Here is an 18,477-nt window from a genome sequence, read left to right on the forward strand (position 1 = left end):
TGGGGCCATGCATAGTTTTCCCTACTACTTCCAGTGCCATTCTGGATAATGGTCATATTGTTTCGGTTTATCAGTGTATATGGTACTCATGATGGGCCATATTCCCGAATCCAGTTTTGTAATTAAAAAGTTTTACTTGCATCTCATGGTATATGGCAGAATGTCCTTTAATTCTATTACACATTTATCGTGCTCTTTGTGATGTACGTTGCTAAGAGATTTTTGATCCTTTACCTATGGGCTGCCATCCGGATTTTGCCACTGGAGCTCCAATCTAACCATTTATAAGGTATGTACATTATTCTGATTTATGTTTAGAGTGAATGAGCGGTATTTCCAGGACTTGACTCCTAACTCTTCATTTGTTGGCTTTTTTGTGAAGCCAAATCCTTAAGACGTTTCCTTCTTTTGCCTGGTTACCCCCCTGAAACACGACTTTATTTTATGCCTAGTCCATCCATCTGTTCTTTGTTTTAGCATACTTATTCGATATATTATAGGCTGTGTACTTTACGATTGTTTCCAGTTCATAACATACTTTGTTAACTTTGCAGGATTTTCGAGAACATAACGCAGTATTGCGAAACTTTCAACGACCTGATTCCACTGTCGTTCGTGCTGGGGTTCTATGTGAGCATCGTGATGCAACGCTGGTGGAACCAGTACGTCAGCATTCCATGGCCCGATCCCATCGCAGTCTTCGTAAGCTCCAACATTCATGGGCAGGTAAGTGTTCCAGATCATTAAGTTGCCGTTGTAGATTTGCTTCATTCTGTGCTTCTAGGCAGGTATTTATGGGTCCTGACTGTTTACACCAAGGCTTTTATTGATCTAATTATTATAGGCTTCTTTTGGGCATAATTCTGCAGCGTGTAGCCCATGACATACACTGTTCGGTCACATTTATGTGATCATCTGCAGCGCGAGACGTACAGGAAGAGCCTCAGTTTCTGGGAGGTACCGACAGCGATGTGGAGCCATGCCTACTTCACTGCCGTGGCCAAGTACGCCAGGTTTCTCGTTTGAGGATCCATGGCGCGAACAGCTTGAGTGAGGTGGTTACACATCTCGATTCGATTTAAGTCTGTGGAGTGTAGTGGTCAGGGAGGTATGTTAAACTCATCCTGGTGTACTACGAACCACACACGTACACTGAGAGCTGTTGACACGTTGCATTGTCCTGATGATAGATGCTTCGTGCCGAGGAGAAACAAAATGCATGTAAGGGTGGACATGGTCCCAAAGATAGATACTTGTGTTGATCTACTGTGCCTTCCAGAATGCCGAGGTCAACTAGGGCATGCCACGAAAAGATTCCCCAGACCATAAAACTCCCTCCTGGTCGCAAGGTGTTCGCTATCAAATTGGCTTAACGGTCATTGAGGAGACACCGTTGATATCCCCCCTTGCTTCTTGCGGCGGTTAGTTGCTCAACAGACGCACGTCTATTCGCCCGTACACATCTCTGCAGCCGTCGTTCACCCATCTAATCTGTTGCCCTAGGTGCACCACTGTTATCTCGGTGCCGGTTTTGGATAGTAGCGCTTTGCCATACACGGTATACTTTAACCACGGCGGCACGCGAACAGTTCAAAAATTTTGCGTGTTTTGGAAATGCTTCAACCCTTGGCCCGAAAGCTAATGATCACGCCGTTTGGACGTCACGCCATTCGCTCTGTTTTCGCATTGCGACAACTGCACTGTTTCTGCCCCCCCCCCCCCCCCCCGCACACACACACACACACACACACACACACACACACACACACACACACACACACACACACACGAGCGCGCTTTTGGCTGTCTTAATAATGCTTCGTAATTGTATATACCTAGTTCTAACCATCTGATGTTATCATTGGCATTGTGTTAAATCAAAAAGTAGACACGTAATATGTGTGATCATACAGATGACCAGCATAGGTTCAGAAACCAAAGGTCACACCAAATCCGACTGGTACTTCTTTCACATGTTACCGTGAAAGCCATGGAACAAGAGCGATGCATTTATTAATTATTGATTTCCGAAAAGCTTTTGACTCGGTACCACATTAACGTTGTCTGGTACTTAACTTATAGCTATGCCCAAGACGACACACACATGGAATTTATTTTTGAGCTATAAGGCATCTTTGTATAAAAAAAAATTCGACGTAATATGATTGGGGACATGAAGAGTTTGTTTGTTTCACTAAGTTCCACGCTCATAACACGCAGCGGCTGGGCTTTTGCCATGTTTATGGTCATGGCATAGCAAAAGCTCACCGGGAACTGTGCACGTGTAAAGCGAAATGGGGAATTGTTAGGAATAAGTAGTATCCGGGTTATAAAAGCTCGCTTGCCTGTGCCACTTCCGTAAAAATTTCCGCTTGTATGATACCTTGGAGAGAAGTAACTTTAAGCCTCTGTGGCTGAAGGGTTCTGAGGAGCGTTATAATTAATGAAGCTCTCGATTATAGTTATGTCGTGCGTCCCTTTTGAAGGAGTTTCCAAAAAGTAAGTTAAAGCAAAGAATAAGTTAAAGCATGATGTTTTCGAGCCGCCGCAAACCTCGCCTCACCTTCATAGGATTCTTGAGACCGCGTTGTCCTCAATCTTTTAGCCCTTGTGTGTTTAGAAAGACTCGACAGTTTCCTAGGCATTTTAATTCATAAAGAAAACGAAATCATAATATAATGATTGGGCAGCCAAATCAAACGCAAACGTAATAAATTCGTTTCTTCTACCAAAGAATATAAATAAATGCTTTTCGAAAGAAGCAAAGCGGTGTCGTTAAGTTCTTAATAAACAGAGCGAAATCAGTAAATCCCTATATTCTAGCCGAGTAAATTCAATGTTAGTTTGTATTCGCAAAAGTAAGACTGCATCGCTTAATTCTGTCACTGATGTAAACTTCAGAAAATACTTCCGTCACGGAGTTAACAAAAACTAATGGCGCCTTTAATTGGTTCTTTGGTGTACTACGAAACTAACAGCGCCACCTATCATTTCTTTGATGTACTAGGCCGCAATTAAATACACGAAATACTAAACTGAGCAGACTATTTTAGATAGAACTTGAAATTAAGATATTTTACTTTCCGTGTTGGTTTTTTTTTTTTTTTTTTTTTTTTTATGAAATAAAGCCCCTGTGGTCCGAAGCTAGAGTCATGTCACCTGCGCAAAACCCCATGAAAATTCGTCGAGTAGTGTTGGAGATTAGCTCATTCAAACAGTCAAACAGGACGGCTTTACAGTTTTATTATTAGTGTAGATATTATGACAATACGAGATATAAAACGAAATTTGTGAATAGATAGATCATTTGTTAGTAGAGAGGATGCAGCGTGTTATCTTCAACGGGGGTCATCGACGATGTAGAAGAAAACTTTTAGAACTGCCTAAGGGAGATATTTTAATGTTGTTATTGTTAATGTTGGGTATTAATGATCTAGCAGATAGTATTAGTAGTAACCTGATGATTTTTTACAGATGATGCATTTTTCTATTATGGAGTGCTGTCTGAATAAAGCTAGACAAAAATTTAGGCAGAGCTTGAAAGTGGTGCAAAGATTGGCAACTTGCTTTCATTGATCAGAAATGTAAAACAGTGCACTTCACATAACGCAGGAACTTAGTATCCTACGCCTAAAATGTCAACAAATCACCACTGACATTAGTCAGTTTATAAAAATACTCGGTTGCAACAGTTTGTAGGAAAATGAAATTCAGTGATGCATAGGTCTAGAAAGGAGATTGCTTACAAAACACTCAGTGCGACACCTCGTATAATATGTTTTCAACGTAAGGGACCCAAACCTGATAGAACCAGCAGGAGGTACTGGTCATATACAACGACGGGCAACATGAGTGGTCAAAGTTTAGTTTGTGCCAGTTGGGGTTAGCGTCACGGAGTTTTTGAAAATGCTGAACGGGCACACGCTTGAAGACGATCATCATCTAACTCGTGAACGCGTATTTGCAAAGTTTCCAATCGTAGTACGTTCACTTAATATTGCAACACCTACCGATCGTTCTTGCAGGGACTGCGAACACAATATTCGGCTAATTACAGTGCTTACGAGGCATTCAAGCAGTCATTCTTCTCGCACTCAAATGCGAGTGGCACACGAAGAAAGTATAATGGGTGGTTAAATTGGAGGGCCCTTTGCCATGCACTTCAGTGGTTTGCAGAGGAAACTTAAAGCTGTAGATGTAGATACTCAGGACAGTCAAGGGTGGAACACTGTGCGCCCTGTGTGCGTATATCGAAACCGTCGGGAAACCGTAATCCAAGCTCAACGACATCGCATAAAGCGTGATGTACAGAGATCCTCCAACTACAACGAGATTGCAAAGGAGCGTAAAATTGGCCTTTCTAGGAATCCACGGGCTTCCAACGCGGCCGTATGATTTGGTGCCAGAAATGAAACGATTTGAAGTTCTTGACACGCAGTGTTACCGGAGACTGTTGAAAATCTGATGGAATTATAGACGAGATAAGAAGACATCCTGCAACGAATAGACGGGAAAAAAACCTAATAGGGACCATGATTAATCGAAGAGAGAATAGCTGAGCGCACATCACGTCATATATTCATACTGAAAACCATAGTTGAAGATTTGGTAGAAAGACTTACATGGACAGGCATGGGAATGAATATATAACTAGTTCAGTTAGATAATGATAGTAAAGGAAATGGATCGCGGCCTCTTCGAAGGAAGTATGGGAGTTAGCATTTGAAGAACTCAATTTGACAGGCTGGATTGGGATATGAAACAACTCCTTTACGTTAATCATCGCGTCTGTTGGGGCGATGGGACCAAGTTGTGCCTTCGGTGTCGAACCTTTGAGACTTCCGCTTTCTGCCGCTGCAGTAGCTGCACCGTGTGACGCGTGCATTCTGCTCCAGACTAATCGATACCGTGTCTCTACTGCGAAAATTCACTTACAATTCAAGTCAGCCCAGCAATACCTCTCAGTAAGTTTGGAAAATTTTGAGCTTAAACATCTGAGAGCTGTATTTAATCGTAAGCAGTCAAACTTAACTGGGAACATTTCATTTCGATGTTTTGCTTTTGCCACGTGGGACAAAACGATTATATTTTGCCAGTTCTGCTTCCACGAACAGGGAGGGCCTTTTGCCGTTTCAACGAATTCAAGGGTGAAAATAAATGTGCCTAGAAAAAATGTTCCGTGTTGCAATAATGGTTTGAGTGATCGTTGCACGTGCTGGCACAGTCGGCGTCTTCTAGGATTAGCTGCGACAGCATACCTACGCTCTTCCGCGAGAATCTTAATGTCGGGAAGTTAGCAGTTGCTGGATGCCACACCGTCTAACCCGGGAACAATAGACTGCGCGGTTGAAATTCTACCGACGGATGCTGGAAAGTTCTTATTCCAACAGATCAACCGCTGAATTTTTTCATGACTATGACAATACACATTTCAGGGATGGTGGTGAACGTTAACTGTACCAGTTTGAGATGTGGGAATTTGATGCAGAAACAATTCCAAAGGCTGCAAACGAATTTGAGAAAATTTCTGGTTTACAGTTGGTCCGCTGGCTAAGATAAAAAATATTGAATTTTTGCAGTAGTTTTACTTATTACATACACAAATTCCACAAGGTGCTAAATTGATAGCAGTAGTTCAAAGCGGCGTCATCCAGCTTCTATGCAGGTACGGTTTTGCTCACAAGGAACATCTTGTGTGCGAAGTCGCAAGTTTAATGTTCAGTTGTGTTAACAATTATGACAGCAAAAATGTTAGCTGCTAATGACTCACTATGTGCATCAGGAAGGCGATAGAAACCTTCTTCCAAGAAATGTTCTAAACAAACCATTAACTTACACCATGAACACCGAATGAATAATGGCGCGCCACAGTGGTCACAAAGGCTCGCACCATCAAGATCGAAGGGGATCTCCTTGGGAGCTACAAACCGTACTGGACGTTCAGCTAGATATACACTCTTAAAGAATGCATATAGAATCAGCTTGGTGTACCGAGGTGATGAGAATCGATGGATTGTGATGGCTGCAACCGAATGAGAAACAGTCTGTCGTGGAGCTTATCGTGAAACTGGCTATCCTTTAAGGCGTAGCTGCAGATAGTGCGACATTATGTTCACGTAAAAAACAAACCTCCAGAGGCTAAATTTGTGTAGTGGTCCCGGGTGATATGAAGTGCAATGTCACACTCTTTTCAGGAAGGATGGTTTGCTATAATGAGCATTATTTTTACACGCATACCGGGACTCGAGTTATTTTGACCAGCTGTTGGCCAAAAGCAGTTCTCGTACTGTAGTTGTAGTTCTTACGCTCCCTTTCCCAATCTTGCTTGCTGTGACGTAAATATTCCCTATTGTCCGTGCAAGATCACGCACACGAGAAAGGATCGCAGGGGGCAGAGCACCTCGAAATTCTCACAGCATAATAGGTACGTAACTTCAAAATTACCACCCAGTCGGCATAATTGCGTACCGGTGCGTTATGACATTGATGTTAGTTGATCCTGATACAACTCTCTTGGTATCTCTAATTTCCATGGTTTCTTTCATATGCCTTTCCGTTTCAAATCCCAAATGGTCGGAGTTGAAAACAAATTCCTTACCGAACGTTGTGATAAGTTTATCTCACTCACATACTTTCAGGCCTATTCCGCAGTTTGCTGTGCATCGTCAAGTTGACGCTTTGATCGAAATTTCGTTATCTTATGTCTTCGAATTCTGTAACACTGTTCGAAGTTATGCAACCAGCTACGGTTTCCCTCGAAATCACTATAATCTATGTCGCACGCAATTCGATATGCATAAAGTAGGTCACTATCATGCACATCCTGTAAATTGTACCGAGCATTCTTCAAATAGCATTTTTTTGTAACAAGTGCGCCTTGTCTTCGCTGAAAATCCGTAGTTTTTCTTACGCACAATACGATCATATTTCGTCTTTAGTACCCACTCCTTGGACACGATTGTCTTCTGCGTTTCACTGGAGAGGGGATTTGAGGTTCCCTGTCTGAGAAGAGATGAACTACATAGCTCGACATATCACTTTCACTTGTTAAGCACGTATCGTCATCACTCTACCACTCGTGTACACTGTCGCCACACTCGAGCGTATGTTGTTGTTGTGGTCTTCAGTCCTGAGACTGGTTTGATGCAGCTCTCCATGCTACTCTATCCTGTGCAATCTGCTTCATCTCCCAGTACCTACTGCAACCTACATCCTTCTGAATCTGCTTAGTGTACTCATCTCTCGGTCTCCCTCTACGATTTTTACCCTCCACGCTGCCCTCCAATGCTAAATTTGTGATCCCTTGATGCCTCAAAACATGTCCTACCAACCGATCCCTTCTTCTAGTCAAGTTGCGCCACAAACTTCTCTTCTCCCCAATCCTATTCAATACCTCCTCGTTAGTTACGTGATTCTACCCATCTAATCTTCAGCATTCTTCTGTAGCACCACATTTCGAAAGCTTCTATTCTCTTCTTGTCCAAACTATTTATCGTCCATGTTTCACTTCCATACATGGCTACACTCCAAACAAATACTTTCATAAACGACTTCGTGATACATAAATCTATATTCGATGTTAACAAATTTCTCTTCTTCAGAAACGCCTTCCTTGCCATATCCAGTCTACATTTTATATCCTCTCTACTTCGACCATCATCAGTTATTTTACTTCCTAAATAGCAAAACTCCTATACTACTTTAAGTGTCTCATTTCCTAATCTAATTCCCTCAGCATCACCCGATTTAATTTGACTACATTCCATTATCCTCGTTTTGCTTTTGTTGATGTTCATCTTATATCCTCCTTTCAAGACACTGTCCATTCCGTTCAACTGCTCTTCCAAGTCCTTTGCCGTCTCTGACAGAATTACAATGTCATCGGCGAACCTCAAAGTTTTTATTTCTTCTCCATGAAGTTTAATACCTACTCCAAATTTTTCTTTTGTTGCCTTTACTGCTTGCTCAATATACAGATTGAATAACATCGGGGAGAGGCTACAACCCTGTCTCACTCCTTTCCCAACCACTGCTTCCCTTTCATGCCCCTCGACTCTTATGACTGCCATCTGGTTTCTGTACAAATTGTAAATAGCCTTTCGCTCCCTGTATTTTACCCCTGCCACCTTCAGAATTTGAAAGAGAGTATTCCAGTCAACATTGTCAAAAGCTTTCTCTAAGTTTACAAATGCTAGAAACGTAGGTTTGCCTTTTCTTAATCTTTCTTCTAAGATAAGTCGTAAGGTCAGTATTGCCTCACGTGTTCCAGCATTTCGACGGAATCCAAACTGATCCTCCCCGAGGTCCGCATCTACCAGTTTTTCCATTCGTCTGTAAAGAATTCGCGTTAGTATTTTGCAGCTGTGACTTGTTAAACTGATAGTTCGGTAATTTTCACATCTGTCAGCACCTGCTTTCTTTGGGATTGGAATTATTATATTCTTCTTGAAGTCTGAGGGTATTTCACCTGTCTCATACATCTTGCTCACCAGCTGGTAGAGTTTTGTCATGACTGGCTCTCCCAAGGCCATCAGTAGTTCTAATCAGTGCTCTGTCAAACTCTTCACGCAATATCGTATCTCCCATTTCGTCTTCATCTACATCCTCTTCCATTTCCATAATATTGTCCTCAAGTACATCGCCCTTGTATAAACCTTCTATATACTCCTTCCACCTTTCTGCCTTCCCTTCTTTGCTTAGAACTGGGCTGCCATCTGAGCTCTTGATATTCATACACGTGGTTCTCTTCTCTCCAAAGGTCTCTTTAATTTTCCTGTAGGCAGTATCTATCTTACCCCTAGTGAGATAAGCTTCTACATCCTTACATTTGTCCTCTAGCCATCCCTGCTTAGCCATTTTGCACTTCCTGTCGATCTCATTTTTTAGACGTCTGTATTCCTTTTTGTCTGCTTCATTTACTGCATTTTTATATTTTCTCCTTTCATCAATTAAATTCAATATTTCTTCTGTTACCCAACGATTTCTAGCAACCCTCGTCTTTTTACCTACTTTATCCTCTGCTGCCTTCACTACTTCATCCCTCAGAGCTACCCATTCTTCTTCAACTGTGTTTCTTTCCCCCATTGCTGCCAATTGTTCCCTTATGCTCTCCTTGAAACTCTGTACAACCTCTGGTTCTTTCAGCTTATCCAGATCCCATGTCCGTAAATTCCCACCTTTTTGCAGTTTCTTCAGTTTTAACCTACAGGTCATAACCAATAGATTGTGGTCAGAGTCCACATCTGCCCCCGGAAATGTCCTACAATTTAAAACCTGATTCCTAAATCTCTGTCTTACCATTATATAATCTATCTGATATCTTTTAGTATCTCGAGCGTATATGACACCACAATTCCACCGACTCATCTTGCGGAAGCGCTAATATTTAACCTGCCACTTCTTTCTCATTCTGTGAAATTCGTTTCGTTTCGTTCCTTTCTGGCGAAATATCATCTTCAGCAACTGTTGTATTATGCGTAGTTTGACACCACAGTAGCACTGTTGTGAGTTACTCGTCGACTTAGCAGTTCAGCTGGGCTCCGTAGCCTCACGCTGCGCTCACCATGGGGTACCCCCAGTCCCGTCCCCTGTTGCCATTAGCAGCCAATAATGTGGTTGCATGGTAGACAATATGTGGGGCGTCGAGTGTCGTAAACATCATTGGCCTCTCGCGAACTCGCACTCACTGGATTCCTTTCAGAGCCCTGACGTAGAACATCCTGTCCCCACCCCTCAGTTTATACACTTGCATATTGGTCGGATTTGCCGCCACTCAGTGCTAGCAATTACGCACAAGGAGAAACATTTTATTTCAGTGTACAAAACAACGTTTCGCAGGGTCCGATATTCCATTGGCGGAGTTAACTCGCTATACGTTTGGCTTCTTAACGTTGTCTAATAGTTTCGGAACCAAAGTTCCTTAACTTAAACAGAAATATGTGACGCTCTGCATCATCCCCGGTAGTATGCCAGCATCGCGGCAACGACCTTTATTTTCGACGAGGTAACTGCTGACCAAATTTGGTTGTTCTCGTTTGATGTACAGAACAAGCAGCATTTCACTCATCAAACTACCTCTTGGTAGACCGCGCAACCACTCATATACCGGGTGGCATGCCTCTTCATCAGAACGGAAATTCTTTCCTCCCATTGCGTCTTTGAGTGGTCCGAACATACGGAAATCACTTGGGGCAAGGTCTGGTGAGTATGTATGGTGGAAGAGGAAGACACTCAAAATGAGCTCCGTGATTGTTCCAACTGTTGTACGGGCAATGTGAGCCCTGCATTGTCATGTTGCAAAAGGACACCTGCTGACAGCAATCCACGTCGCTTTGATTTGATTGCAGGCCGCAGATGATGTTTTTTTTTAGGAGATCTGTGTATGATGCACTGGTGACAGTGGTTTCTTTAGGCATGTAATGCTCCAAAATGACGCCTTTTTCGTACCAAATGAGTCAGCATAACCTTCCCTGCTGATGGTTCTATTCTAAACTTCCTTGGTTTTGGTGATGAGGAATGGCGCCTTCCTTTTTCGCTGTCTTTTTTTTTCCGGTTAGTGGAAATGAACCTAGGTTTCGTCCCCAGTAACGATTCTTGCAAGGAAGCCACCACATTCTCGTTCAAAGCGCCGAAGAAGTTCTTCACAAGCATCAACAGGTCGTTCTCTCGTTTCAGGAGTCAGCTGCCGTGGCACCCATCTTGCAGGCACTTTGTGAAACTGGAGCACATCATGCACAATGTAGTGTGCTGACCCACGACTAATCTTTAAACATGCTACAATGTCATTCAGTGTCATTCGCCAATTTTTCGGCAGTTTTTCTTCTCTATGGCTTCAACTGCTGCAATGTTCTGTGGAGTCACAACTTGGTGTGCCTGACCTGGACGAGGAGATTATCGTAGATGCAGGATGCAGACTACAAAGCATGTGTGTCATGAGTACACTATGTGAGGAAGCTTTAACCTCTATCACATTGGGCCATATGTTAATGCTGTTATTTGAAGGAGAAAAAAGTAATATTTGAGAGCTTTTGTAATCATTCTTATAGTATTTCGAGATGATGATGATTTTTAATTTTGTTTCCGCGACAGGAGCACAGTTAAAGCCTATTGTTTTTTACCCTCCGAAAATGTAACTTTATCCCTCAGGAGGTAATTACCGCCAACTTAGGAAACACTGCAATGCTCACTGGGAGTCCAACTCGGCACCTTGCCTATTGCGGGTAAGGCTCATAACAGCTGAGCTATCCAGGCACGACTTACGATCCGCGATTAGTTAATTTTCCCTGGTAGCTAAGTCGGTAAGATCACGGCCCGCGAAAGGCAAGGTTCTAGGTTCCGGTCCGGGTCAGGCACATAGTTTTAATCTTCTAGGAAGTAAATGGGGATCTTGGGGAAAAGGAGATGCTGTTGTAGCGAATCGTTATTGGGAACATTCAGAGACTCTTCGTTCGAGGGGAAGGCTGAGCCACAGTTCTGCTGCTTCCTTCGTATTCCTACGTAAGGACTAAAAGAATAAGCTGAGGGAGGACAGCGTTTTATTTCTTTTTTATGGCGTCAGTAAGTTCCGCATGAACGCATTAGAATATCTAAGAGTTTAACTATCGCACTATAAATACAGCCCTCACTAGACCTGTATGGGTAGCTGCACTTTGTCTATAACCACCCGGCATATGCCTAGATGTGAATAAAGCAGTGGTGTGTACTTTCTTCACTAAAAATGTGTACGTCGCTCTCTCTCTCTTTCACATGTGAAGTTAGGCCAGTACCGCAGGCTCGTCTTAGCCATCCGCCTTCCTAAACAATTTAAAATAACCCGGGAAAAGTAACCGATGGCTCCTTGTGTGGCAGCATTCGATTGCTCCCAGGGCAGCAGAAACAAAATCCTCCTCAAGGATTTACGAAATCAAACAGTACCTCACCTATTTTAAGCTGGGTTGTAACTGAAGTGGCATCTTTTTTATAGAACCGAAAGAAATAAAACTCAATTGTCTCAGGAAACGTATGTGTTTGGAATGTTCCAAGAGGCACCCGACCAAAGTGGTCCAATAGTATAAGGTTCTGATCGCTTTCTGAACGAGCGTAGTTCCTATTCCTGTCCCAGCATCCTAATTAAATTTTCGGTGGTTTTCGGAATCACGTAAGGCGAATGTGGTGGTTTTCGTGATACGACCGCGGCCTACGAGGTTATTTTAAACCTTCACGAATTCAAGGAAGAAGACAAGAAAATTTTAAGGAGCGAAGGAAGTTGTTTTACTTTATCAAAATCTCGAGAGTGGCTCTCGAGCAGAAACGTGATTGTTGAGTCATTCCGCCCGCTTATTAACGTTTGTTCTCACAACATAAGAAAAGAAACTCCGTCTTACTTCCGCTCTGTTTTCTTTGCCGCCGGGTACGATGAACCCAATTACGCTACAAGACGGCGACTCTACCTCCTCCTCACTGCTACCTTCCCGTCTCCTCCTGTTATAAATTTTCTGAAAGAGTGCTAGCTGATTTAGAGAAGAGTTATTAGTGAACGTAATGTCACTCAGTCTTCTTTTACAAGTTATATGCTGCCAGCCGTATTGAAATGGCGCATCGACCAGTGCCCGATGGAAAGCTGTACTAATCTCAATTCGACCATTTCGACACAGTTTAATGGTTACCATTAATTAGCATCAATCGTTTCGGCGCTGAAAATACAGCTATTTTCTGGAAGCATCATATTTCTTTCACTCGGTAATCCAGCCGTGTAACCCGATTCTGCAGTCAAGCGTCCTTATGTGGAATAATAATTTCTGAAGTTAGATTTCTGCTACGAAACAGTCTGATTTCAGTTAATCGACAAAGCATTTGAGTGTATTAATTTCGTTCCATTCAACTCCAAATAGTGTATTTCGACTGAAAAACCCGTTATTGCATGTGAAATATAAACTGGGCTTTCTCTTTTCATTTACGTTGACTGTTGCCTAATAATTTTCACTGATTATAATTCTCTGTTTCTTAAGTAGACAGTTTTTTTGCTCCTGGTGAGGTAAGGCTTCATAGTGCGTCGAATTTTAGGATGAAGAGGAGGTTGTTTCACGTAGGCTGCGTTTACAAATACCTCTTCCGGGTTGCAAAATTAGTTTTGGCTTAAAATGCCATTTCTCAGCTTTATATCCAGAACAAGGTGCCACACGCAGCGAACGATGCAGCAAATTCACTAAATTTGTTACCTTTAGTCATGGTTTACAATTACTCTCCTTGAGAGTTCTACATGTGCAACGTGCGCTACATAAACCTTCCTTCGCCTATATAAATTTATACTGATAGCCAAGCCACGATTGCATTATTTAAGCAGTATATTATTGTCACGTGTTCTATTCGGCACGGTTTACTGGAGTACTCTCTCTGTTCCTCTGGGCAAGGCAAGACATACATTTTACAGTACGTAATTTGCTTCTTCTAATGATACATGGAGCTCTGTCTGAACCACCACCACGGCACACCAGATATTACTTTTGTCTGTAGAGGATTCTCGTTGCAAAATAACGTGAATGTTCCAACAGCCATGTCAAGAAATCTTCTGTCCCCTCATCCACTCACATATCTGCATAAATATCAGCGTACTACATGAAAACGCACCAATGCGGTATTGAATCTAAAGCCTAAAAAAAATGTACTTCTCTCCGTGTACGAAGATGGCGACTTGGTTTTTTCCGGATCAATGTTTCCGGAACCGTACCGTTTTCGATGTAGCTCATTTTCTTTTAGATAGGTGACTGTTTGGACTCAGATCTTCCAGATTTCTGACCTAGGTAGGGATGAGTGATATCGGACGGTAGTTCCGTGGGTTAAGTATGCTGCCCTTTCTTTTAGATGATTGAGACCTTGGTATTTTTTAATCACTGGTAACACTGAATCTGTCATCTGCTGTTTTGCTTGAGTTGTACCAATGGCAGAGAGATGAAGGAAGACTGGTCATCAATAATCCCCCAAGTGCCATTGATTCTGAGCTATTCAGTTTTGTTTTATCAAATATCTTTTCATAGAAAGCCTGAATCAATTTGTTATTTATTGTCTAGAATGACGTTTACATTACATTAAAACATTTCTTTAATTTTTTTCCTTGTGTGAATAAAAGTACTATTGTACACGGAAAGATGTATAAACATACATTTAAATGTAGTACCATAGTTCTATCGGCAGAAACGAGATAAGAGCCAATGAAAAAAATCTCAAGCTTTTAAGTTATTTTTTAATAATAATATCGCACAAGTGTATTATCAAGATGATTAACTATTTCGAAACGTTATTTTTACTTTCAAAGAACACAGAGCAACTTCATTAATTCTTCGAAGAGTGATCTATTATCTTCCTTCAAATATAACTGCTCCTGTTTAAGATCCTTCATCTCAGCGCCGACAATTTTATTATTTTATTTCACTTCAGCTTCTTTTGCGCGGTTGTTATGGAACAACGAAATCCTTGCTTATATTAGTGATAACAACTTACTTTTCTGGCATAATTACCCCTCTTTCGTGTGATTACTATTTAATATTTTTCGTGACTAACACGAGAGTCTGATTTCAGTGTTTGGTTATTGCGAAATCGTGCAAACCTGCGCAAAATCGCCCTTTCCATCTGACAACGAATAACAAACTGCAGCTTGCCTTTTACTCTACTTCAATCATGGCACTGATCATGAGGCCTTCTTATTACGGAAGTCTTGACCATCAGACCCACCAAAATGGACTTCACCTTGTCTTCGAGGGCATGGAGCCGTAGAAAAGAACTCTTCTTCGCTAAAGTGGGGCGCAAGCCCTCTGTAGTTTACTGAAGCAAAGCAAAACAGATTTTGTCGTCCTGCAGATTGAGAAACGAATTGATAAATAATTCCTGTGTGAAAAAAACCGTGAAGGAGTCGAATTAGGTAATAACGTCGATTTGTAGTGGGACTTCGGAGCATATACTGTGCTCGATCATTATGCATCACTTTAAAAAATGGCAAATAGCCAGCACGGATCCAGAAAATATCGTTCTTGTGAAACCCGACTAGGTCTTTATTCTCACGAAGTAACTAGTGCTGTCGACGTTCCATATTTTTAGATTTAACACATCGTTCCTCACAAGCGACTTCTAATTAAATACACGGCTATGGAGTATCGTCTCAGTTGTGTGGCTGGAATGTGATTTCCTATCACAAAGGTCACAGTTCGTAGTATCTGACGAGTAGTCTTCGAGTGAAACAGAAATAATATCTGGCGTTCCCCAAGCAAGTGTTACAGACTCTCTGCTGTTCCGGATCTACATGAAAGGTTTAGCAGCGCTCTTACATTGTTTGCAGGTGCTGCTGTCATTTAACGTCTTGTAAAGTTATCAGATAATCAAAACCAATTGCAAAAGTTGCAAATCACCCACATGAACACTAAAAAGAATAAATTACACAAATCTTAAGGCTGCAAACTCAACTAATTATTTAGGGATTTCAATTACAAATAACTTAAATTGAAAAGATCATATAGATGATGAGTTTTCGTTTTACTGGCAGAATACTTAGAAAACGTAGGTCTACTAGAGATACTGCTTACACTATTTTTGTCAGACTTCAGAAGTAACGTTGTGCAGTGTGGGAGCCGCATCAGATAGGTTGTAGCCGGCCGCGGTGGCCGTGCGGTTCTAGGCGCTTCAGCCCGGAACCGCAGGACTGCTACGGTCGCAGATTCGAATCCTGCCTCGGGTATGGATGTGTGTGATGTCCTTAGGTTAGTTAGGTTTAAGTAGTTTTAAGTTCTAGGGGACTGATGACCTAAGATGTTAAGTCCCATAGTGCTCAGAGCCATTTGAAACATTGTTTCAGATAGGTTGACGGAGGACATCTAAAAAGTTCAGTGAAGGGCAGCTCGTTGTGTATTGTCACGAAATAAGGGGAAAAGTGTCACGGATATGATACACGAATTGGGATGGCAGTCATTAAAACAGTTTTTTGTTTTGTAAAATGTAATTTAACCATCAGCTGTTTATTTGTCCCATTAGTCATCTACCGATTTCGGGTATTAACCATCATCCAGTATGTAGGGTTCAACAGATTTGAATCAGAACAAATTACCAGTGAAATTGTGCATACACCTGACATGTCAAATAAACATGTGCCCCCCCCCCCCCCAGATTTAGTCGTCGGATTACCCAGTGGAGCGCCCGTCAAAAACTGAACATAAACTCAAGCATGAAAACAGGAAGGAGGTGTACTGAACTGTGGAAATGGAAGCAAAATACGATTAGAAACAATTAACGGTCCAAGCTCACGATTTGCAACATCGAGCATATTTGTGTAGACATGGCGTCGTGGTTAAGTTGTCGGAATGCGAAGGGGGAAATCAGAGTACAAATCTCGCTAATGCCCTTCCTCCTCCCCCCCCCCCTTTCCTCGAGACACACACACACACACACACACACACACACACACACACACACACACACACACACACACACACAATCATGAAGTGAAGTGTCCGTCTCCAGACATACGTACCTCCTACTCGTTGTACCCAAGTGCCACATGTTATGACTCTTGCATTCCCTTTTGGAAGTTTTGAATTCCTTTGTTGTAACGTAGTTTACACCCGTTCATTTGTTGTTTTTAATTTGTTTGAAATTTCGAAGTGGCATCTGGCCTGCTCTCACTATTCATCATTTACTTGTGACGGTAATAAATCTTACCATATGACATATTTTATAACCAGCGTATAGTATGACAACTGTAAAGACTACAGAAGGAGAAAAGATACTTCAAAGACCGTCCGGAAAGTTCATAATTTTATGAAAATAGAAACTGAGCCACGAACGAGATTTGAACAACGATCTCCCGCTTCGCTGTCCAACACCGTGACCTCGTAACCACGACTACTCGATGTTGCACTGCTTGAGCTTGGACCGCTCACTGTGTTTTGCTTCTTTTGACACGGTTCAGTCCACCTTCTTCCTGGTTTAGTGCTTGATCTGTGTTCAGTTTTTGACGGGCTACCCACTGGGCATGTTACCACTAAATCTGAGAGGGGGTGCGTGGGGAGTTACCCTTGTTAACCCCTTTTTAGCCCCAGCAGCCGCCCGGCACATCGCTCAAATGCTATCTGTTGAGCCTCATATACTTTTAGCACGCTTTTGAGGTTAAAATTTTAGAAAGCACTCTGTAATTAGATCAAAGCAGCTACAGGAATGTTGTTGTTGTTGTCTTCAGTCCTGAGACTGGTTTGATGCAGCTCTCCATGCTACTCTATCCTGTGCAAACTGCTTCATCTCCCAGTACCTACTGCAACCTACATCCTTCTGAATCTGCTTAGTGTACTCATCTCTCGGTCTCCCTCTACGATTTTTACCCTCCACGCTGCCCTCCAATGCTAAATTTGTGATCCCTTGATGCCTCAAAACATGTCCTACCAACCGATCCCTTCTTCTAGTCAAGTTGTGCCACAAACGTCTCTTCTCCCCAATCCTATTCAATACCTCCTCATTAGTTACGTGATCTATCCACCTTATCTTCAGTATTCTTCTGTAGCACCACATTTCGAAAGCTTCTATTCTCTTCTTGTCCAAACTAGTTATCGTCCATGTTTCACTTCCATACATGGCTACACTCCAAACAAATACTTTCAGAAACGACTTCCTGATACATAAATCTATATTCGATGTTAACAAATTTCTCTTCTTCAGAAACGCTTTCCTTGCCATTGCCAGTCTACATTTTATATCCTCTCTACTTCGACCATCATCAGTTATTTTACTTCCTAAATAGCAAAACTCCTTTACTACTTTAAGTGTCTCATTTCCTAATCTAATTCCCTCAGCATCACCCGATTTAATTTGACTACATTCTATTATCCTCGTTTTGCTTTTGTTAATGTTCATCTTATATCCTCCTTTCAAGACACTGTCCATTCCGTTCAACTGCTCTTCCAAGTCCTTTGCCGTCTCTGACAGAATTACAATGTCATCGGCGAACCTCAAAGTTTTTACTTCGTCTCCATGAATTTTAATACCTACTCCAAATTTTTCTTTTGTTTCCTTTACTGCTTGCTCAATATACAGATTGAATAACATCGGGGAGAGGCTACAACCCTGTCTCACTCCTTTCCCAACCACTGCTTCCCTTTCATGCCCCTCGACTCTTATTACTGCCATCTGGTTTTTGTACAAATTATAAATAGCCTTTCGCTCCCTATATTTTACCCCTGCCACCTTTAGAATTTGAAAAAGAGTATTCCAGTCTACATTGTCAAAAGCTTTCTCTAAGTCTACAAATGCTAGAAACGTAGGTTTGCCTTTTCTTAATCTTTCTTCTAAGATAAGTCGTAAGGTCAGTATTGCCTCACGTGTTCCAACATTTCGACGGAATCCAAACTGATCCTCCCCGAGGTCTGCATCAACCAGTTTTTCCATTCGTCTGTAAAGAATTCGCGTTAGTATTTTGCAGCCGTGGCTTATTAAACTGAAAGTTCGGTAATTTTCACATCTGTCAGC

At 42.0% G+C, this 18,477-nt stretch overlaps 1 protein-coding gene across 5 annotated transcripts in view; it reads left to right on the forward strand.

Moving 5' to 3' along the window:
• The window catches only part of LOC126354176 (bestrophin-2-like), a 441,938-nt gene that overhangs the window by 370,174 nt on the left and 53,287 nt on the right, over positions 1 to 18,477 (forward strand). For all 5 annotated transcript variants that reach the window (XM_050003615.1, XM_050003613.1, XM_050003614.1 and 2 more), the window contains one exon: positions 555 to 726. In XM_050003615.1, coding sequence (XP_049859572.1) covers positions 555 to 726 — 172 coding nt within the window. The remainder of the gene's footprint in view (positions 1 to 554; positions 727 to 18,477) is intronic.

The sequence above is a fragment of the Schistocerca gregaria genome, chromosome 3 (assembly GCF_023897955.1).
Source record: "Schistocerca gregaria isolate iqSchGreg1 chromosome 3, iqSchGreg1.2, whole genome shotgun sequence".
NCBI classification, from domain to species: Eukaryota; Metazoa; Arthropoda; class Insecta; order Orthoptera; family Acrididae; genus Schistocerca; species Schistocerca gregaria.